The 24,266-nt window shown below is 38.9% G+C and overlaps 1 protein-coding gene across 5 annotated transcripts in view; it reads left to right on the top strand.

Annotated features, from left to right (window-relative positions):
* CTNNA2 (catenin alpha 2) overlaps positions 1-24,266 on the top strand; it is a 168,281-nt gene that overhangs the window by 23,225 nt on the left and 120,790 nt on the right. For 4 of the 5 annotated variants that reach the window (XM_064712005.1, XM_064712002.1, XM_064712006.1 and 1 more), the window contains exon 2: positions 21,301-21,381. In XM_064712005.1, the coding sequence (XP_064568075.1) occupies positions 21,349-21,381 (33 nt within the window). In that variant the 5' untranslated portion in view covers positions 21,301-21,348. Of the gene's footprint in view, positions 1-14,910; positions 15,041-21,300; positions 21,382-24,266 lie in introns of those variants that run through there. The other variant, XM_064712004.1, reaches the window with a different exon arrangement.

Here is a 24,266-nt window from a genome sequence, read left to right as displayed (position 1 = left end):
CCAATCAGGCTCCTTGGCTTGGGAGCAGCCAGTTGGAGGATGCTGACCTTGATGGAGGGAGCTGGGATGCGTTCTGGAGGCGTGTCTCTGCGCTCATACATATGCATAAGGATTTGCATGTGTTTGTGGAACATAAAGGAAATGTTGGGTGGTGTTTGCAGCCTTGCTGAAGTGATACAGAGGGAGTAGGTGGCAGCTGCCCCAGAACGGGGAAGGGCTTTGATGGTGGAGTAGGAGGATGGTAAATATTATTTATGTTTTGTCGTTGCTGTAGCTGTAGCTCTTCTGTTTCCACATCACCAAACATTTCAGTTCTAAGTTCTCCTGTGTTTGTTTCACACAAAGTATTCTTGATTTTGTTTGAATAAAGGAAATTTCTGATGGAGATATTTGAAGCACAGTATCTTTATACATAAAAACCCCATAAAAATTCCTTTAAACAAATGTTTTATTTTAAAGCAGCATTCTTTTGGGTTTATGTGTCTATTTGAAACTCTTGATATTGCCATTATTGCATCTCTGGATTTTATCTTTATTAAGTTCAGTGCAGTGGGCTAATGCCACCTGAAAGGGATGTAAAGAAGGAATCAGCCCACAAGGGCTCTCAAACAGGAATTTTGAAAATATAGTAAATATAAAAATTTGTTAAAATTGCTGTACTATATTTATAAAGTGCATTCTAGGAATCACTAGAGGGTTTATTCCCCTTCCACTGGTTTGCTGGTTCAATGCAAGTCCTGCAAATGGATGGAATAAAAAGTATTTTATAGATAGTCTGTAATGGTCATAGAACATTTATCAATGCAAGCTGGTTGAAGCATCATTTAGCTGTGGGAATGCTCTCTGGTGCTATAGTAATTGACATTTAAATAAAGACTTGGGCAGAAGAATGTTTAGGTTATTGGCTTTTAAAAATAAATATTTGCAGACCATATTTACAAAACAGAGAATTTCACCCTCTGTAAGCAGGTCTGTTCATTTTCCATGCATTCTTTTAAAAGGATTGTTGTATTTAAATGTTGGTTTTACAGTGCTCAGTTCAATACAAGGCATTAATTTAAAAAGTAATAGTTTTTATAGTGTCTATCAGTGCAGGAAATCACAAAGTTGCAGGTGTTATTTACAGTTCAGCTGGAATCTGAACACGAAGGTGTTTGGAGGTGAGGGATCAGATCTGAGCCCAAATTCTCATTCCAATTCCCTGAACTCCCCGGCTGATCCAGCCACTGTTGTGCATCTTCTCCCAGCAGAGCTCAACCAGGATCTCAGATCCACTCCACGGAGGGGGAGAATGCAGAGAGAAAATCGGGGACATTTTCAGAAATATAAATTTTGTTTCTTAGACCGGTGAATTAATTCTCATCTTGGTAATACCGAGGGCAAGTTTTGAGTAGCGTCAGTTGCTCTGTTTAGGAAAAAAACCCCAAACTGAATCAAAAATACAGTTCAGAATCCAAATGAATCATAGAATGGACCTTTAAAGATCATCTGTTCCCATCCCTCTGCTGTGAGTCAGGAAATCTTTCCCGAGATCAAACCTCTGTCCAACCTTGAATGGGGCCTGCCCAGAGATGAGGCATCCAACCTCAAAATCTGAGCTTTGAAATTCCCAAAATACTCAAGAAAATAATAAAAAAATCTCTGAGTTTATGTATTTATTTCAGAATAACATTTGTGGAATAAAAAGGGCCATAAAATCCACGTAGTGTAGAGCAATACAAGAAACAAGAGCAGAATTTGTTTTATATTCCTTCTACAAGGTGGTTTTTTGTTTGGTTGGGGGTTTTTTTGGGTTTTCTTGGTGTGTTGTTGTTGTTTCATTTTGTTTTTTTTTTTTTTTCCTAAAAACTGTGCTGTGTAAAATAGTTTGTGCTCTCTTTCAGTGACCTCTGAAGTCAGTCAGCTTTTCCACTAAACATCATAAACTTATTGTCAGGCACAGGAGATTAGACATGATCATGATTTCTAGTCCAGGAAACTGAAAATTGCTCTATATTCATGAATGTGCTGTATAATAGGCTGTTATAAATCCAGTTGGGTTATTAGGATTTATTACAGAAGGGAAGAATCATGGTCACATTTAACTCACTGGGTTCAAGGTTTACAGAAATAACCAATTCTAATAATGCTTTTCTTATAATAAAAAAATATCAGCAGCCATACCAAAACTAGTTAAGTCAATATAATTCAAAAGTCAATTTAAGGCAGAAGTCATGAGGATATGAAGCCAAAAGTTTTTGTAAAATTCTGTATTCAGAAGAAAATACTTCTCCACATCAGTTTTTGTTGTTCTAAATAATTTCTGTGGGTGCAGGGAGGGTGCTTTGAGATTTGATTTTATTTCTGATTTTCCTATTCTGATTTGCTTGGTAATAAATTAAACTAGTTCCTCCCAGTTGAGTCTCTTTTGCCCATGACAGGAACTGGTGGGGGATCTCTCCCTTTCCTTTTCTTGACCTTATCCTGCCCAGCTGAGAAGGGCAGTGACAGTAAATGAAAAATGGCAGTTGAATTAAGATATTTAACACAGTCCATAATATTGGGCTCTCTCTTTCTTAGCATTGAAAATATTAATGATACCAGTCAAGAAAAAATTATTATTTTGATTTATTTTGATGGTTTGATAGTAAAACATGGTGTATTGGAATTACAAAAGCATTACATACACACAAATGAATAAATACGTGTCACCCGGTTTTCTTTTTGTCTTGATAAAATTTGAAGTTATGTGGTATTTTGGAAATAGCTTTCAGAGGCAACAACTCATTCTTCTGCACGTTTTTGCAATTTGTTTCTGATGTCAAAACCAGGTTTTTGTAGAGCAGAATGATATTAGAAGGAGAGAATTTCACTAGGAGATGCTATTTGTTGTAATAAACTGCTCTGAAGTTCATCAGTCAAAGTGAATGCTGGCATAGGCAATCGTTCTACCAGCCTCATTTTGTTTTTTTAAAAAAGCACTCTTTACCAGAATTTAGCTATATTAAATGATTGATGGGCACTCTTCTCTTGATTTAGCAATCTAAGAAAAGAAATTTCATATTTGAGTTTAAAAATATCTGCAATTGTGTACAAACTGTTGTGCACTTAAAACAATTATTTTTTTAAAGACGTAGATCTCTGTGTAAAGAGAAGCTGATGAAATATTAACTTTGAAAACAAAACAAACCCATTCCTTTTGTTTTGCATGAGCATGTGAGATTAAATTTATGTCTGATTAAATTAAAATTAAATTTATCAGTCTGATGTGGTCATGGATTTGAGGATCTGAGGTTGTCCACTCCTTGTCCATGCCCAGCAGGAGTGCAGCCATCAGGGGATGTGACAAAGTGGCCTTTCCTGATGACTTTGTGTCATTTTCCTACATCATAAGGAGACTTCAGAATGACTTGGCATTTTACCTCAAAATACAGGCTAACCCCAGCCAACAATTACTGTATTTGTAAGTATGCACATTTATAAAAATACTTAAAGCATTAAATTTTTGAATTATAAAATTTATTCTTGAACAAATTTAATAATAAATTATTAAAAATCAAAATTAACAACATATAATTCCCAAACTCTCTTAATACTCCAGTGCTTTGTCCGTCCCCTCCTGATGCCAGGGAACAAGCCATGGACGCACAGATACCTCAGATATCTCAGCAGAGCTCCCTTGCTCTGTTTAGAGCCTGTTCTGTGCCATTTCCAAGTGCTGTGCAACCCTGACTTGTCAAACACTTTCCTGTGGCCAGCCCTGGCCAGCCCATCTGTGTTCTGTGGAGCTCTGCTGAAGGTCACACCTCAAAGACAGTTCCAGGACCGATGCCAGAATGAGTTCACACTGCGTGGATGCACTTTTGCTCTTTGTCTTAGGCAGTCACTGAATGGCTCTGAGTGCTCAGAAGTCACAGCCCTGCAAAGAAAAATTTGGATATGGAAATATGGAAATTATATAAAATAGAAATGTGATATTTAATTTCAGGAAATAACCCTTTCTGATCTTTTTGCAATGAATCTTTTATGTGTATGAACAAAAGAAAGTGAAAGATTGTATTGGATGTTGCTGAAACAGATTATTAAGAAAAAATATTAAGGAAAAATAATCCTGCTTCTCAGCTGTTAAATCTGAGCTAGGATTCTCTTATTTAATCTCTGCTATCTCTTGATTTTCATCTTGGACTGAATTTCACATGAATGCTGCATAAATATTTTAATGTCTGTGTAATTATTCTTTAAATAGACAGCAGTATTTAGCCAGGTCATTACGACCAATTTGTGTCACCTTTTGTCTTGGGGAAAGCTCCTCTTTGATTTTTCCGTGGTTTTCCCCTTTCTTTTCCTCAATCCTTGCAATTTTTATTAATAGTTGTTAAAAAAACCTTAAAACCAATAAAAACCCCCAGCCTTTTTTTCTTGCAGCCTGTTGTTATGCATCTGGGTGTTAATTAATGGCAAGAATCCCCTCTGTTCTCTCAGAAGCAAGAAGGGTACTTTCCTACCCATATGCTGTGAGGCAACTTTTCAATTAAAATTATTTTCTTTTACCACTGGTTTCAGGACTGAGGGGCAAAATGAGTGTGTGGCACGACAGGATTGAAAGACAAACTTAGTGCAAGCTGTGTCCTGCATTGTTCCAAAATCAAATCAATCAAATCTTCCCTGAGGTGCATCCCTCAACACTCACAGAAATGCTGATCTTTGACACAGATCACAATATCCTGAATTTCTTAAATGAGGAATATCACCCAAATATATTCATAATTTACTGAGTTTGTAGTGGTGAGCATGGCAGTGAACTGTTGGACTTTTCCAACCTTAACCATTCTGTGATTTCCTGACAGCTCATGAACCTCTAAAAATTCTCCTCGAAACTCTAACACAATGCAAATAGTAGAGCACAGCAGAGTTTCACAGGTTGAGTCTTTACACTTCTCTCCCACATATAAAATCATTAGAAAAATAAAGTTTTCATTCCTGTGATTGCTCCTGCGAGATAAAGAAAAAAGGAGGAAAAAAAAAAGACTGTTCACTTTATACTGGAGAGGTAATATGCATCATGGCACTACTTTGAGATGAGATACTTCCTACCCGTTTCACACTTTAGAAATAATTACTTAACACAGTGCAGCCCATTTTATTCACAGTAACTTTTTCTCAGTAATTTACTTGGTGGTTTTGAAGTGAAAAGCATCATGTGGTGTGGAAAGCCACAGAGCTTCTCCTGCTGAGCTTTAGTTTGTTTTTTTTTTTTTTTTTAATTTCTTTAGGTGTTTGATCATCATGGAATTGACTCACCCTTAACACTAATTGCCATACTGAGGAAAACTTCACTAAAATGTGGTCTATTAGATACCAGGAGTGGGAATTGGAAGTAAAGTTCCCATAGGCTGTGGATTCTGTTGTTCTCCTCTTGGTGCACATCACGACCAAGTGGAATGTGCAGAAGTTCCTCAGTTGTTCTTGTTTCAGTGAAATAATTCATCTTTACAGTAGGCATTTATTCAATTATGATATCAAAGATAATGCCAGTGGTATCACAGGTTGTGGCATATAAGAATAGAGCAATAAATAGGAAATGTGGAATGCTGCATTGTATTAATACCGAGATTGATACTGAAGTCACAGAAGATTGAATTAAAAGCTGAATTAAGCTGAATTACTGGAATAACACTAAAATGCTTGATAGCCTTATATATTAAAAATAAGTTTGGTTTGTTGTGACAGTGTTCACAGGGGTTTTGGATGAGGGAAGAGACGAGGATCTGACTCCATGTTTCAGAAGGCTGATTTATTATTTTATGATATATATTACATTAAAACTATACTAAAAGAATAGAAGAAAAGGTTTCATCAGAAGGCTGGCTAAGAATAGAATAGAATGGAATGATGACAAAGGTTTGTGATTCGGGCTCTCTGTCTGAGCCAGCTGACTGTGATTGGCCATTAATTACAAACATCCAACATGGCCCAATCACAGATGCACCTGTTGCATTCCACAGCAGCAGATAATCATTATTTACATTTTGTTCCTGAGGCCTCCCAGCTTCTCAGGAGGAAAAATCCAAAGGAAAGGATTTTCCATAGAAGATATCTGTGACAATTTGTAACTTCAGGTTCTTTGGAGGGAAAGCATCAAACCAGATGTAGTGGTCAGTCAGCACTTTTACCACGTGCAATTAGTTTTGCGAGCATTTGTCATTAAAAGGGGTTCCAAGCAGCTGCAGATGGCTGTGGCAGTGCATGACTTGCACTGAGACTTGCAAACAGCCCTGTTTGTCTTGATACAAACCATTACCCATTCCTCAGGGGAAAATCTCCTGCAGGGAAGAGCTCAGTACAGCCCCAGATCTGGAGTTCACCTCCACAGCCAATCTGATTGCTAATGGAAGGCACATCCAGGGTAATTTAGGAATTTCAATTCCACAGCCTTTCATTCCTTTTAAAAATGTACACATGTGTGTCTCATTGGATGAATTTTCAGAAGGATCTAGATGACTTGGAAGGATATAAATAACTTTGGAGCTGACAAACCAAATGCAAGCCTGTTTTAATGTTCTTTGGATGGCTGGTCTTCCTCTGGCACCTCTGAAGCCTCGTTCGTTTCATTTATGAGCATCAGAGTGAAGGTGGTGCCAATTAGCATCTGTTTCACATTTATTTCAGGTCTTGCACTGGAACCACAGGTTTCAGTCTGCTGTGATTTCATTTAACATTCCTTAACATTTTTTCCACTTCATTTCTTACAAGAAGTCTTGGTGGCAATCTACCAAAAGAATTAAGTTGCTTTTAACCCCTTCTGAGGTATTTTCAGGGTTTTAGTAGTGCCAAAAGATGAAGGTGTGGCAAGGAAACTTGGAAAAATAGGATAACATTTTAATTGTCACTATTTTAAAGGGCAGAGTATCAACTGTGCAGTGGTTTTGCATGTTGAATATTCACTTTCTTCCTTTCCCATTAGCTGTGAGATGGGCTCCAGTGGCACTTTCCTTGGGAATTTCAATGGCATCATTACCAAGGGGGCAGAGTTAACTTGTCACACTGCACAGTCATAGTAATAACTCTTTTTGGAGGCATTTATGTGCTGTGCAGAGCTATTCATTCAATTACCCTGTGGACCAGGCAGGGATGGTCAAATTAATTACTATCTCATGAATATAGAAGATAAAGGGCCAAATCCAATTAAAGACCTCAGAGTCTCTGAGCTCAGTATTACAAGATGATCATTTTAAGTGATTTTACCATAGGGGCACCTAGACCTGGGCTATGCATTGTGGTTCTTGAAAAAAGTGAAGTCACTTCATTCCAGGAGACTCACTGTGCTGAGTAAAGTCTGGGCCCCATCTCTTTTGGATCTTAAAAATCCTATTAGGTCTGGAAGGAAAAAGCTTTTCCCAGCTTTTTTCAGTTCTGTCCTGAAGGCATGCATTGATAGGGGTTTTAAAATTAGAAAAAAAAAGAGGGGGGGGAAATCTAATGCACATTGAGGTTATTCTGCCTCCTATATTTTAATTTTAATGGTTGAGGATCATGTAGGGCTTCAGTCTACTTTCCTATAATGGGGATTCACAAATCCCTATTTTCTGTCCACCTCTGAACTGAGCACCTTTTTACCTATTCCAGTGAAACTGAGCTGTAGATTGGGGTGAAAGAGTCAGAGGGACTCGAGGCACAGCGCCCACCCCAGCATATCCCACCTGGGGACTCCAGGCAGGGATTTCAGGGCAGGTTTGCATTTCTTTGTCCTTTGGAATTCACCAAATTTGCAGCCCTGCCTTCAGCAGGAGAAGGAGTCATGCCTACCCTTCCCTGCTCCCATTTCACCCACTTAATCCAAGTCATCTGCTTGAGGATTCCAAAAGAAAAATCTTTTATTCAATGGAAATGTGGAGTGTCCATGAAAAATGAATGCTCCCATCATTCAGTGGAAATAATGGCAAAGCTCCTGCTGGCTTGGGAGAGAGCACAGAGAGGCTTTGTAAATGTACCAGTTATCACTTCAGTAAAGGTCTTTATGTATTTAATTTTATTCTAATAACAAAACAAAAGCCAAAAATATTTCTGATATCTACAAGAGGAAATAAGGCCTCTAATCATTCTGTAGAAGTACAGCATTATTTTATGCCTAATTAGTTTGTAATAGCATTTCCAAAAGGTTTCTTTTTCTGTAAAAAAGACTGTTGATGAAAATGTCACAGAGTTATTTTCAACAGGCTTTTGCTGCAGATATCCCACATGGACATTCTGTTATTTTGTGCTGGCTTTTCCACTAATGCCCTGTAATTGTGTTTCACTTCGTCTGATTAAACTGACAAGTAATTTGAATGGTATCACTTAACACATTGATCTGAGGCAGTGGCAGGAATAGACCGTGGATTTGCTCTGTGAAAGCAGAGCTGATCTTTGCTCTTGAACTCTTTTGGAAGTTGGGTTGGAGTTTAAAAACTCCTTTTCTTTTTCTTATTTTATTTTCTTTTATTTCATCCCTGTTGCCTCACAGCTGTGATGTCCTTCAAAGGAGCATGTGCACACAAAGACGCCTGCACTCAAAGTGAAAGCTTAATTACCATAATGAGGATTGAGCTCTTTTCTTTGCTCTGTCTCCGTTCATTCCAAACAGGAGCCGAAGTTATGGTACATTTGCAATTAAAACCCACACTCATTGTTTGCTTGAAGGTGGGGTTTTCACAGGAGAGTGTCAGAGTGAAAACCAGACCGAGTGTGCTTCTTTCCAAGCACACATCACTGATCTCAGAAAGTCTGAGACATCCCCTGTCCGGTTATCTCGGCTGTTTGAGGGGCCTGGAAAGGCCCGGGGTGGCCTTGGGGCAGCCCGCGTATCAAAGGACGAGAAGAGGCTTCAGTTCTTCTTTCGGTTTTTATGTTTATTAATTGTTTATCTAAAAGATGTTCTTTCAGCTGAACAGAGCTCTGCTCAGCAGCCAGCCATGAGCACACTCCCTGCCCTCCCGGGCAGCCACCTATCTTTATACCCATTGTTACGTGTACAATATTTATCATTTTTCCCCAATACCATTTATTCTTATAACTCGGTGCACTCTCAGTAATAACCAATCCAAAAATGCCACTGTGGCCAAAGAAGATGGAGGAGAAGAAGAAGAAGAAGAAGGACAGGACACGCCCCAATTCCTCCATCTTACTCCTCTAAACCCCCCTGTACAGAAATCCTAAACCCTGTGTTTCACCCTCTAATTAACCAATCCCTTCACCATTCACCCCGGTGAAATCCTCCTATCCTCATACAGGTGTCGTCTCCTGTGTAGGATCAAAGTCCAGCCACCAGACACTTCTGGAACATTCCAGGAGTCCCGAGCCCCCTAAGGTAGTCTCGGTGGCTCGGCACCTCAGGACTGAGATCCTGAGATCCGACAATCCCCAAGTAATTGTGGAGGTGCCAAGTGGGGTCCAGCTCTGGAAAGCAGCAGTGGTTTCACTGGATGCAAGAAACATCACCCAAAATTATGCCAAATTTTGTCTCATTGTGTACTGTAATAAAGTGTTCAGAGGAAGTTGGATTATTAAAGAGAATTCACAGAGAAAAAAAACCCTCCCTGGGTGGTCTGGAGGAAACTGGCAAGATAAGGGGAAAAAAACTCTAAGAATTCATTGGATGATACATTTAGTCCTTTGTTATAAGCAGAAATATTGAATTGACACTGACTTTCAGCTGCCTGCCTTGATGATCACATTTTTGATTGGACATAAACAACACTTGTTTCCTCATGGATCACCCAAGGAATATAAGCACAATGCAATTAAAAAGAAAGAAATGCAGATGTAATAGTCAATACACATCTCATCCAGAGGTCTACTGCATAGTGACAGATGCAGCCAACCGGTTGAAATCCTATTTTTCAGTGATATTTGTTAATCAAAGCACTGGAAGTGCAGCCAAAAGAGTTCTGTGCTTCCAGGGCACAAACAGGAGACATTTGGGGTGGTTGAATTCTGTGTAAAACTTGTCTTTGTGCCCTGAACAGTAATTCTGCGCCTAAATAGAAAGGCAGACTTGGAGCTTTAATATTTTCATGAGAAAAATTCATTTTATACCTGTAAGTGTGAATGCTTTGATGAACCTCCAGTGGTCACTTCATTTGTCAGAGGTGCTGATTTGGTTAAAAAGCTTCTTTGCTAAAAAAAAAATAAAATGCATAAAGGTCCATGCTGTGGAAGCCAAGATTGCAGACAAATGCTTTTGCCAAATGGAGCCTTTTTCTTAAATACCTAAACAAACAAAAAAGCCTTTGCTTGTAATCAGACATTGTTATGTGGTTCTGTTCCTCCAAGAGAGAGCTGGAAAATACTGAAGGGATGATTTCAAGGAATGCTGAGACATCTCAGGAAATCCTGCATTTAATTCCTGTGACTCCTAATGCACCCTTTAGTCTAAAACCAGCCAGGGAGAGAAGAGCTACAGGTGCTGTTTAAAAGAGAATAAAACATAAAACTGACAGAAATACCAGACATGGAGATCACCTCCTCTAAGAGCTCTAAGTATTTCCACTAATCTGTGACATACCAAAGATTTAGTCAATATATTTCAGAGTTTAGATGCATGAATTATTGTTCATCACATGTTGTAAGACATTCTCTACTTTTCTACCCCTCCTCTTTTTTAGTTGCCTGTATTGCATCAACTTTTTCACTGACAGAATTTTAATAAAATGCATGACACAAGGTTTTGTTAATAACTATATATGACTCAGGAACATTATTATGCTTAAAATAATAGAACAGACTTTTCTCAAAAGCCTGTATTTAAGTAGGTAAATTTTGACATTTTTTATTTGCATAGTCTTTCACTAAAGGCTTTGAAATCTGAATGGAAAGAAAAAATTGTGTACTATCTCCTTTTTCTCATTATTTTAGATTAAGAGAAGGCATCCAGGAGCAATTTAAAAGCAGATTGCGATTTACAGCTGCAAAGCAGTTGGTGGTTAAATGAGGAGTTTGTAGTGGACCCTTTGCAAGTAGAAGTCTGTGAAGAAATTAGAATAATTTTGAATTCTAGAGTAAACATTTCTGACCTTCTAAATGGAAACATCTGCAAGATTTTGCTTAAATGATGAGTGGGGAGATTCTCAGCTGGTGTAAATTAGTGTGGCTTCAGTGAGGCTGATGTTTTTATAACAGTTTACATCATTCACATTTCTTTCTTCAAAAATTCTATTTTTTGTAAGCATTTAAGCGTAACAGCATCAATTTTCTGTACCAGCATCTTCTGAATAGAAATGTGCAGTTTCTTCTATGAAAACCCTGATGTTTTCCTCTTTGAGTAGGCATTGCAAAGGAAAAGATGTTCTGTAAGTGCAAGAAATATTCTGCCCTATTAAAATTCTACACATATTGCTATAAAATCATCCCTGAAATGGGAAGGAGTGAGGGGAAGCTTCACAGACATCATCTCTCAAGGACAGAGGGACAGAAAGGAGGATGAGAAGTTGACTTGCATGCCAGCACTCCTGCATTCATTCCCAGGGACAGAAATCACATTACACACACACTGCCAGAGGTTTCTGCAGGATTGTGGTGTTGTGAGGGTCCCCCGGATGAGGTGAGAATTTGACTCCATGTTCTCAGAAGGCTGATATTCTATTCTATTCTATTCTATTCTATTCTATTCTATTCTATTCTATTCTATTCTATTCTATTCTATTCTATTCTATTCTATTCCATTCCATTCCATTCCATTCCATTCTATTCCATTCCATTCCATTCCATTCCATTCCATTCCATTCATGCTATACTAAAACTATACTAAAGAAAGAGAAAAGAGACATCAGAAGGCTTAGCAAGAATGAATGATAAAAACTTGTGACTGTCCCCTCAGAGTCCGACACAGCTGATGGTGATTGGTCATTAATTAAAAATAATTTACATGTTTGAATAAACAATCTCCAGGCCACATTCCAGAGCAGCAAAGCATGGAGAAGCTGAGCCTTCTCATCTTCCCAGGAGAAGAAATCGTGGCAAAGTGATTTTTCAGAAAATATGGCAGTGACACAGGACACATCAGAAATCCTCTCTCAGGGTATCAGTCTTGGCTCCTGCAGCTGCATTCCCTTGTTTCCCTCTTATCAGCAAACTTCTGCTCCAAATTAGGGTGATGTCACCATCTGTCTGTTACCTGATTAGAGAAACACAGATATAACTGGAGGGGCTTTTTGGTTCTCTTCATTAAGTTGAGATGTTTCTGTGACCCACTTCCCTCAGCCTTTCCTCTCATGGCATTCCCAGATCATCCTCCTGGCCCCTTTCTGGACCTTTTCATCCCACCCACTTCTCTTTTGCCTATTTGAAAACATTAAACACCATTGAGCCCAATATTGATCCCAGAGGATCAGTATTGTCCCGCTTGTGACAGGCTGCCAGCTTGGAAAGGACCTGAAAGTGTTAAGATTCAATGCTAAAACTAAATCAAGAAGTGTTTTTCTTTCAGACAGTGGGAAGAAGGTGATTTTTTTTTTAAATATCCCATCCTAGGAGGAAAAGAATGTCTTGTGCAGAATTTTTAAAAGCACAACCTTTATAATTCTCTATTTTTAATTCTCAGGAAGAAAATCATGCAAGTCACACATTTGTCCAAGATAAAATCTCCAGCCTGATCTTTAGGAGGGCTGGACACTCATTGCAGCTATAAAATAGGCAGTTTATCTCATGTAACTCAGTATTCTTCTAAGAATTAATCATCAAGTGCTTCAAGCTCCCCTCCACTGTCAATGGAGAGAAGCAATCCCCAGTGATGATAAGTACTCTGTATTAAAATAAATATGCAAGACAGATGGGTGCTCTAAAAATGCCTGTCACTATATCTTGAACATAGAAGGAGCTAAAATAACTGGATTTGATTCAGTATTTCAGAATGGTAAAATTAAATGGGATGGTCCTACTCTGAGCACTATCACTGCTTTCTGGAATGACAGAGTGCTACATTATAATCTGAATTTAATTAAATGGCACACCTCTTTAATGATGGCAGGATATTCTTGCCAGGGGGAAGAATTTCTTATTGCTACATGGCTTTCACCCCCTGTCAAAAAACCCTCCAAACAATGCGTGTATTTTATGGAATAAAAATCAATGAGATTTGGAAGTTACATTACGCAAGCTTTGTAATTTAGGAAGATCCCACCAGATTTCTTTTCTGAATTTTCAGTGTCTCAGAATTCTGTAAAATCCAGTTTTGGCTAGAAAGAAGGAAGAGAATGAATTCCAGCTAGAAAAGCAGGAATATGTCCTCACCACAGTGATGTTGGAAACCCTTGTTCAAAAATACACAGAAATAAAGAAATATTCAGTGTATCCTCTACAACTGAAAAAAAAAAGATCACCAAACCCAAAATGTTTCTGCCTTCATTCTCAAGAGTGAAAAAGTCCTCCATTTCGTGCAGCCTCTAATAATTTTAAATGTAAATTCTTCAGCCAATTATTTTTTGTTAGTTTTTTTTTTTTTTTTGGAAGCTTAGTTGCCAGTACATGATTATGGGTAAATATCAGGTCAATAATAGCAGCTGCCACCTGGGAACCAGGATGATCAAGCCCTAATTCTAACTGGAGTTTCAAATCCAACTGCTGCCATTGATGATGATTTCGTAAATCTTTGGTTATTGCCAAAAGACAAGAAGCAGCTAAAAAAGTGAATTATGCAAAACAAGAAAAATAATGACACAAAACAAAGTAAAATACTCCCCTACATACAAGTTTTCCCACTTTGGGGAGGTTAAAAGAATAAACTGCACATGGCTGATATTAAACAAACCATTTAGTTCACCAATTCACCACTTGAAGGCATTCAGATATTGTGGTGATGTGGCCTGCATAAAAAAACACACATAAAATATAACAAGAGAATCTTCTTCAACCATTAACGGGTACAGTTTTTATTATTTCTTTATTTTATTACATACTTAGTTTTAATTATGTACAGGCCTAGATAAAACTTGCTTGGATGCAGGCCAAGGATAAGATTTGCACACCTCAGGCACTGATACGGTGTCCAGCTCATGGTTCATTTTATTTTTATTGACTTTATTTACTATCTGAGATTGCAAGGATGTGGCTTCCCCAGCTTTCTGCATAGCTGTAATTATTCACACTCCCCTGGAACCAGATAGATTCACTGGTCACGAGGCAATTAAACACTGCTGAGAGCAATTGTTTTATTTAAAGAGAACTTATAGTCTGTATCATACATTTATGAGCAGCTTATTTAGTGAGTGGCATTTTAGAACTGGGCATTCTGTGGAAGGAAGGGGCTGTAATTCAGTGGCCAGGATGGGATTTCTCTGCATCCAGAGCAGGGTGGGCAGCAGGAAAGGGGGGATTCTGTGAGACCCCACCTGCAGAGCTGCCCCAGCACAGGAGGGAGATGCTGGAGCAGAGGAGGCACCAGGGTGATCAGAGGGAGGGAAAGGCCAAGAGATTTGGGATTGTTCACCCTGGAGAAGAGAAAGCTTTGGGGTGACCTCACTGTGGCCTTCCAGCGCCTGATGGGAACCTGCACGAGAAAGGGAGAGAGAATATTTACAAGTGGTGGAGAGACAGGACAAGGGGGAGTGGCCTCACACTGATAGAGAGGAGGTTTAGATTGGGTATTAGGATGAAATTATCCCCTGTGAAGGTGGCAGGTCCCTGGCACAGGGTGCCCAGAGAAGCTGTGGCTGCCCCTGGATCCCTGGAAGTGCCCAAGGCCAGGTTGGATGTGGTGTAGAGGATATAGAATATAAGAAAATAAAGATAGTGTAGGAAGTAATCTTATCCCTAAGGAGTTGCTGCTGGGCCAATTATCAAAGATTAGGAGCAGGCCTGACTTTAACGGGCCACAGCTGTAACCAGTGAGAAAAAGAGTGCTATAAAGGAGTGGCTGCTTGAGAAGGAGCTGGAGTCTGTTGGCTGCTTTGAGCAGAAGAGAGAGTCAGTGCTGTGAGGGGCTGCCCATGAGAAAACACTGAGAAGGCATGGAACTTTTGTGATGGGAGACACCAGCGTGGAACCCCTGCAATAAAATGACAACAAGATGGGGCTTGGAGTAGCCTAGGTTAGTGGGAGGTGTCCCTGCCCATGGCAGGGGGTGGAACTGGATGAGTTTTAATGTCCCATCCCACCCAAACCATGCTGTGATTCCATGATTTCTGTCTTTTCCTTTCTCTGTGGTGACTCAGCTTTCCTCCTTTGCAACCACCTAAACTAAGTTCTAAAAACCTTACTACGGGACCTTTTCTGTACAAAATTGTGACGGTGTTCACAGGGGTCTGAGGTTGAGGGAAGAGACGCGGATCTGACTCCATGTTTCAGAAGACTTGATTTATTATTTTATAATATATATATTATATTTAAAATTATACTAAAAGAATAGAAGAAAGGATTTCATCAGAAGGCTAGCTAAGAATAGAAAAAGAAAGGATGATAACAAGGCTTGTGTCTGGGACAGAGAATCCGAGCCAGCTGACTGTGATTGGCCGTTAATTAGAAACAACCACATGAGACCAATCACAGATGCACCTGTTGCATTCCACAGCAGCAGATAATCATTGTTTACATTTTGTTCCTGGGGCCTCTCAGCTTCTCAGGAGAAAAAATCCTAAGGAAAAGATTTTTCAGAAAATATTATGGCTACACAAAATTATCTTTTTTTTTCCTTTCTCCTGATGAGATAAATGAGTTATTAAGAGGACTTGGGAATGCACAAATTTCAGTTCCACAGGAGGGGTTTCCATAGCAAAATTGAAGCTGGAAAATGGGTGACTGCAGAACCCCCAATGCACTTCCTTAGAATAAATTCTAAAACCAAAATAATTTATACGAATAAAAATATGATAAAATCACTGAACTGAGTGCAACAGTAATTCCTGTTCATACCACATTCCCAAGAGACTTCTTAACACTCAGTCTTTCCTTAAGCTTATTATTTTAAGAAGCCTTCTTCAGCTCATCTCCAGAGGAACCACACAGATTTTGTAAACTTGTTTTCCTGACCCATCTCCTTAGAAAGTTTCTAGAATTTTTAACTTACAGTGAAATTTAGTCTCTACTTCTCCTGGAATATATTGTTTAGCCTTTTCCTGACGCAAAATAAATTGTCTTTTATCGGAAGAGGAATATGTATTGGTATGTTTAAAACTAGATTTCTGCTTAAAAGCACTGATGCAGCAGCCTGTTGTTCAAAATGTTTTTCCGTTTAGTACTAAGCTTCTCTTCATCACTTTTAAAAGGACTGCTGAACATTGGCATAGTTTTAAAGGAGTGATGTTCAACATTTAAAATAAAATATTAGGACAGATATATTTTTGAGCAGCAATTTACACCTTAATAAAACATTGTGATATTGAAGTTCTGAATAACCTGTAAATAATGGAGCCCTCTACCTAGGGGATGATGAAAATATAACAATAGATCAGTGTTTGGTAGCTTTTGGATCAATAGATAATCTTTCCAGCTGTCTCCTGGAGTCTGAATTACTTGAAACAATAGTGAGGGTGTCTTGGACATGCAACACTGTTGATGTTTGAGGAGATTGACTCTGTCAGATATTTTGGCTTACATCTGAAGCAGCAGAGAGAAAAAGAGGAATGTCTGAAAATGGTGGTTCCAAAACATCTTACATAGATGGTTGTTATTAATATTGTTACTGTTTAATTGAAAGCATAAGCTTGAATTATGAACTTTAAAGGAAAATAGTGTTCTCCAAGAATTTCTCCTTTACTTGTGATACACATTGGGGTTTTGTCTGTGATATTCTTTTGCAGCCTGCAGTTGCCCCACTTTTTGTGTATTTCTTGGCATTGCATTCCCTTCTTTTATAGTTTACCATTGTCAGCCTTGTTCATCTGGGATTTTTTACTAATTACGTGCTCAGAATATTGGCTTTGCTCCCCCAACATCTCTAGCTGATCCTAACTTTTCAGTGCAAATATATTCATTACCATAACATCTGTCCTTATCATAATAATTTTGGTAGTAGGAATTTCATCTGTTTCATCCACTGAAATTTGAGCTCTGTGATTTCCTCGTTAGTGGTATCTGTAATTATTAAAAACGAACAGTACAGTTCCAGTCTGGAGCATCTTCTTCCAAGGTTGAGCATATCTCATCTAAAATGCACCGAGTCTCTGGGCTGATTGGCCTGACTGTCCTTGTCTTGGTTCTGTGAATTCTCTAGGGGTAGAGAAATGTCCTGTTAAGTACCTCATGCTGATCAAAAGTGTTCTGTAATGAGCAAATTGTGGGATGTAAATGTCCTTAATAGTTGTGATACGTATTTTGGGAGCTTAATATTTTACTCTAACAATATAAAGTGTAAAAATGAAAAATGGAAGGAGAGGCAAAGGTCTTTGTAAAAAGGAAAACCAGTGCTATACCTTAGCAGAGATCTTTCTGTCATTCAGCAGATACTGAAATTTCTCACTGTCCTTAAGTGCATTTTGCTCTTATTTGATTTCATTTCCTAACCAAATGAAGTTGAGTTTCCCTGTATAAATAAATTTTAGCCTTAATACCATGCAGTTTTACCTGTAAGGCTTTTCAGACTTTGTTTGATATAAATTTCTGTGTTCTTTCTTTGTTGTTCAGGTAATACTGCTGGCACTGGTTGAGACTATAGGCATTTTCTGGAGTAGCAGAACAGTCAGTACCTTAAATTCTTCCACTACCAGACATGGTTGTGTTGAGAAACTACGCAAATTCTCATGTCAGGTGGCAAATCAGGCTTAAAAACTCTTGAATGTTATATTCAGGGAGCTGGATCTGACATTGAGGGGCCTGCAGCCTGGGGGTAGAAATGCAGTGGAAGATCCTCTCCTGATCTGGGGCAGTCTACAGCCAGCACAGCCCCTGGTCACATCCTGTGGGAGTTGGCTCATCCTGAACTGAAAATAAATCAGATGGGCAGGGAAAAGCTCTAAGGAAATTAGAATGGAAGCAACTCAGACTGAGAAAATTGTTTGAAAATATCTCGAGTATGTAAATGCTGTTCATGGTCACAAGAAATCAGGGACTTGATTAATATATTCTCCTGTTGCAAAGTTCTCCTCATTACACCATGAATGGATGTAATTCTGTCCATAGGAACTTGAATATAGATATTTTGGCATTCAAGGAGTTCTGTGCATTTCTCCTCCTTCTCCTTTTAACCCAATGCCAGCAGCAATTTTTACTCCCTTTTCATCCCAAAGTATCTTTCTTCTCTTTGCAGAGAAAGATTAACAGAGAAATGGCAAATGGCTCAATACCAAGCTTTTTCATTTTTTCAGGAAACCAATAAATTCCTTTCTATCCCTTCTAGGAATGAAGGCCAAAAATTTATCACAGAGCAACAATAAAATAAGAGTATTTAAGGACTTAAATAAATAAACTTTAATAAACTTATATTTTCAGCACAGAGCAGATGGTGTTTGACAGACCTGCCTGAAGCTATGTAGCATCACATGCCATGCTAGTTATTCTTCAATAATGTGATTTACTAAACAAATTTCTTTGAAATCATATGCTGAAGAAGGGAGTTTGTATACAGACTAAAAGGCCATTTTATAAGTAACAGGTGAAGGTCAGTTAAAATCCCTGCATAAATAAAAATGGTGCAGAATGGGAGATTTCAGCCATATTTGTGTGAGTTAATGAAATACTGCCATTGAGAGAGCTCAGCTGGATCTCTTGTTTTGCTTTAGCTTTCCAGCACATCCCATTTAGCATCTCAGGCAGCACTGAGGCACAGTTTGGGCATTTGCACACAGAAATGTGGAACAGGCTTTGCTCTGCTGTAGAAGGACAAGGGCCTGGCCAGATGGATGCGGACAGTTTGTGTTGCGTGGCCTAAGGGTCACAGAAGGGTTCCCAGTTGTTTTGTGTTTCACAATAGGATGTACCTTAAGGGCCACTGTTTATATAAACACTGTTTATTTAAAACTGGAGTTGAAAAGTTTCCAGATAGATTTGAAGGGAGGTTTAGGAGGGGTGCTGGATTTAGGCTGCCATGGGCTTGCTCTCAGTGGAATTCCCACCTATGAAACAAAAAACCACCCAGATTAGGAACCTAAATTACCAACTTTGAGGTCAATCTCAAAATTTCTACTTTTTTTCAATGCCTAGGAACCTTTTCCTCTAAATGGTGCAGTTTATCAAACGCTTAATTTATTTAGTGTCACTGTATCCCATAGCTGACTACCCTGGAAGGATTCCCAAGTTCCTGCTCAAGGACAACTTTCTGACCCCCTGAGTGGGTGCCAGGCATTAATTCCTTGATCTCACCATGTTGGTGGTGAATGCAAAATATAGGTGCCTGCATGAGGTCAGTGAAGGGGAATTGTGGACCACTTGTTTTATTTGACATCTGTAAAATACCATCCCTGTGTAGTCTGAAGTGTCTTGGTGTTTGCTCTTCGATTATTCACATTGCACAGGAATTTTGGCCTGTTTAGTAAATTATTCCCTGATTTTATTTAAAATAAGGTAAGAAAAAGTGCCAAACAAAGGTTATCTTTGCCCTAAAAAAAAAAAAGTCTTAACATGTCTTCTGTGGTTATGGATCCTTCTAAGCCAGTCCATTAAAGCTTAAACAATGAGAAGAATTTAAAGAATATTAGATAAATTGAATTGTTTGACTGGGAAAATAGAGCATCCCAGAACATGAATGTCACCAAGGAAGCTTGGTTCAGCAGCTGCACAGCACACAGCTGGGGTAATTCTCTTTTTTTTCTAAGTTTTCTTAGCCTGTATCTCTGTATTCTAACAAACCAGAACCTGGCTGAGGCTGGCTCATCTGGCAGTCCCTGCTCTGCCATTCCAGCATCAGGAGAGGCTTCCTGAACCAAACTTTTGTGCCTCAGCTTTATTGTGAAACTTCAGCTTGAAAAACAGGCTCGATTGTGTGCAGATATGACACCTGCTGTCTTGAACAAAATACCAGGGACTGAATTTGGGACATCTAAAGCCAAAAGCCTGTGCTGGCATTGCTCAGGCTAAAGAGATGAGGTTCTTCAGCTGGGGACCAGAAGAACTCAGTCAAAGGATGAACACAAGAAAAGTGAGATAAAAATATCAGTGGGTGACACAGATGTGATAGCAAATGCTTTCTCTCCCTGTTTTCTGGTGTCAATTTGTGTGAATAACTCCAGAATTTGTAATGGATCCTTTTTAGAAAGCTAAGAGGTAAATTTATGTTTTGTATTAAATTCTGGTGGCACTTGATATTGTTATGTTTGAATTTCTAAATAAAAGGAAGGGGATGGCTTTTACAGATTTTTAAATGCTCATAAAAGCTTTGGCCTCGTGTCATAATTAGAATTACAGGCAGTAACAGAAGCAGGCGTTCCCTGGATTGAATGCCTAAAGCAAAGACTGGAACAGAGAGGGCTGATAACTGTGCTGTACGTGTGAGAGGGTACCATTGAAAGGTTGTCTTTAATCCCCATCCCACCCCAAAAGTGACTTCTCAATAGCTCCCAGAAACGTGTGCTATTAGGCTCAGCTGGAGGGAGAAAATCGCTCTTAATCATATGCAAGGAACAATTCTAAATAGAAGCATTTGAAAACAGCCTTGGGAAGGAAAGAGTACTGCCAGAAAGAATGGAAGATCATTTTGATTCTTGATGAAAAGCTTTCAAACAGAGTTCAATGTGCAAAAGATGTGACAAATCTTTAGAGAAGTAGTTTTCTCTTAAGAGAAAGGTAATACAGCTAACAAAGTCACTTAATGCTTTTTGTGCCATTGAACCTGCAAACCATATTTTTCCCCCATTGCTTATGAGACACAAAAGGCTTTTTTCCCCCTTTTTAATCTTGGCGAGGAGTTTTGCTTTGAGACTTCCTGCAGGAAAGTGTTTTAAGTGGAATTCTTCTTTACACTGAACCTAATGTCTGCCAATATGATTCCTGTTACAGGCGTAGGGACCATTTTCCTTCTGTCCTCAAGCTGTGTTGCTGCTTATTATCATGTTTAACATTCCCAGTGCTTGGCAGGATGGAGATTAGAAACTCTTAATATTCATTTTATAGTGAAAGGTCTTGCCAGATTTTTTTGAGTATTAGCTATAATATATGCACATAATTTATTGGTGGAAAAGTTCTGAACTCTCTGGTGAGTCACCTTAATCTTTGTTCTTATCACTTTAGGATTGTTCTAAAATCATCTTCTGTGCCTCCTGCACATAAACATGTTAAAAACATTTCTTTGGAAATAACAACTTGATGGTAGCAAACAAAACAGCTGCAATAATTTCCTTTGATGAATCCTTATCATTATTTTTTAAGTTTATATTGCCTGGAGGATTTTTCTCTAACTCTAAAATTTTGTGTTTTTAACAGACTGGAAGGAAGGAGAAGGGAGACCCACTCAACATTGCCATTGACAAGATGACCAAGAAAACACGAGACCTTCGGAGACAGGTGAGCCCTGCTTTTGATAACATTTCCTGATTTTTCCAAGGAAATCATTGTTTTCCAACCTCAGGCTGGTTTCTCCACATTAGGAGGTGTGAAGAATTGGTGTCCTCATTTAGATATGGCTCTACATTGCACATGACATTAAGGAAAGTAGCAACATTTCCTGTGACAAAAAAAAAAGGGAGAAGGAAATGCATTCCAAGTGCAACCCCCAATGGTCTTTCCATGTGGGAGGGGAGGCAGATTGTCCAGACCTTCCCTGCCTTGGCAGCTCAAAATCCCAGTCATAAAAAACACTGGCATATGTGCTTATTTGTGTTTTATTTGAATACTCTCACTGGAGTAACAGGAAAGATGAGCAGAATATGAAAAATTGTAAGAGTAAAATATATTCAAAGAGAACTTCCAAGGTTCTGCATTAAATAAAGATACAGAAAGTCATAATAAATAACAATTTTGCCAGAGAGGTGGATGTCCCATCCCTGTAAACACTCAAGGCCAGATTGGATGGGTCTGAGCAGCCTGGTCTCATTGAGGGTGGCCCTGCCCATGGCTCAGGGAAATAAACCAGGTGACCTTTAAATGCCCCTTCTAGCCCAAACCATCCTATGATTTTATGAATAACTGCAAAACTTAGTTTAAACCATACATTTTGGCTTTTTTCTCTTACATTTATCATTGTGTTTTGTGATAAGAAAGAAAGGTTAATTCAAAAAGCTTGAGATGGAAAAGAAGTGAAAGGAGATTGGCAACCAAAAGGGAGAGGTTTCTCTATATACCTGCAAGTTAAGGCAGGACAGATTGTCTCTTTTTAGGTCTTTTTTCTCCTTTTGAGATGATGCCAGTTCTACATTTTTTGTAAAAATTTAATAATAATAATAATGATGATGATGAAAATTCTACCTGGCCTCATTGAAAATGATCCCAAATCCAGAAAACTGCCAAACCAAGTAAAGATTTAAATGCATCTTCAGGTACCTATTTACAGCACGATAATTTTGGAGAGAGTGGCCCCTGTAGGCATTTTGAAATCAGTGCTGAAACTCAGCTCACTTCAGCTCTTCCTTCCTAACCTTTAGCAGACGCGTTTGAAGATCATCTTCTCAGAGCTTATTTTGCCAAATAAACCCATTGCAGTGGACCTAGAGACAATATGAATCACTGAGTCTCCTATATAAAGCCTGGCATCACATCTGCTGCTCAGCTAATGACAGAAGAGAGATCTCTGCTGTTCTGACCCCCAGATTTGTGGGATCCTCAGCTCTGCAGTGGAGCTGGGACCATGTGTTGCCTCCCACCTCTGTTCTCACTGCTTCAAGGAAGTAGCAGACTAACACATGAGTGAGTTCTGTGTGAGGCTCTCAGCAGTTGCCTGAATTACTCATCCCTAAAGCCAAATTTACTCTGAAACGTGATATAAAAATGGCACCTGTCTTAATAAGCTTCTCATGTGTGTTCACCCTCCTGGAATGTTCAGCCTCAGAGAGGTTGGAATTCTAGATGTGGGTAACATGAAGCACAGATATTGTATTTTCCTGCTGGGAGATGAAGCTTTTAGTGCAGTTTCTGATATTTATGGAAGTTAATCACGTAGGTATAATGTTTATTAAATTGTGGCAGTTGCTAGTAAACTAATCAAGATTAAATCATAATTGTGCTGGCTTTTGCACAAACATAGAGGAAGATAGAGCCTGCTTTCAACAATGTGCATCCTGACTGTAAATCATGATCAATGCTCTGCTTCATCACATGAATATAATCAGCAGAGTACCTGAGTGTGGCTGCCCAGACCTGCCTGTGCTTCCCTGCTAAATTCCAGGATGTGAGGGTGTCACTGAGGGCTGGGTTTGATGGCTGGGGAGGGAGGCCTGAAGATGCAGAGGAAATGAGCTGCAGTGGAGATTACAGTGTCCCACTGCTTCAGTCTTTCTATTCTGGGCAAAGTCATTGCAGAGACAACCAACTTTGAATATCATCATGCCTTTTGTCTTAATGAATCCCTTTTAAAGCTTGCTTTTCAGACTTTGGATGTTTAAAGTTAACCCATAAAACTAGATAACCTGTGACCATGTTCACAGGGTTAGGATGAGGGAAGAGCCGAGGATCTGACTCCATGTTTCAGAAGGCTTGATTTATTTTTTTATGATATATATTATATTAAAACAGTACTAAAAGAATAGAAGTAAAAATTCCATGAGAAGGATAGCTAAGAATAGAAAAAGAAGGAATGATAACAAAAGCTTGTCTTGCACAGAGAGTCCGAGCCAGCTGACTGTGATTGGCCATTAATTAGAAACAACCACATGAGACCAATCCCAGATGCACCTGTTGCATTCCACAGCAGCAGATAATCATTGTTTACATTTTGTTCCTGAGGCCTCTCAGCTTCTCAGGAGAAAAAATCCTAAGGAAAGGATTTTTCAGAAAATAACCTACAAGAGGTGTTTTGATGATGAAAAATACAAATATAGATAAATAGAATTTTGTTTTCCCCAGTTCGTAGTCAGGCTTCCTTGCAAGTCTTCAGTATTCACCCATCTAAGACTGATTTTTCATTTTCTCCCCAGGTCACTTAGCTCTTTATTTGGGAGATTTGATTTCATTATCTGCATAACATGCAGACATGGGTAATGATTGTGGATGGAACACACAGTGCTAAAATTCTATCTCACAATTCACAGTCACTTCAATATTTCTTATTCTGATGGAATTACATCTTTTAAACTTATCATTTAAACTCTCCTGGGAATTGGGAAACTATTATAGAGATTTAATTATATGTCTTACTATAAACTGCCAGTAAGAACACCAAGCTGAGTCAGACTGAGCAGGTTCTTGGAAGCAGACACACCTCACCAGCCCATGGCTTCCTGCTGCCATTCCTTACT

The sequence above is a fragment of the Zonotrichia leucophrys genome, chromosome 4, assembly GCF_028769735.1.
Source record: "Zonotrichia leucophrys gambelii isolate GWCS_2022_RI chromosome 4, RI_Zleu_2.0, whole genome shotgun sequence".
Taxonomy (NCBI): Eukaryota; Metazoa; Chordata; class Aves; order Passeriformes; family Passerellidae; genus Zonotrichia; species Zonotrichia leucophrys.
The sequence above is the reverse complement of the archived record's forward strand: the minus strand, read 5'-3'. Positions and strand labels throughout refer to the sequence as shown.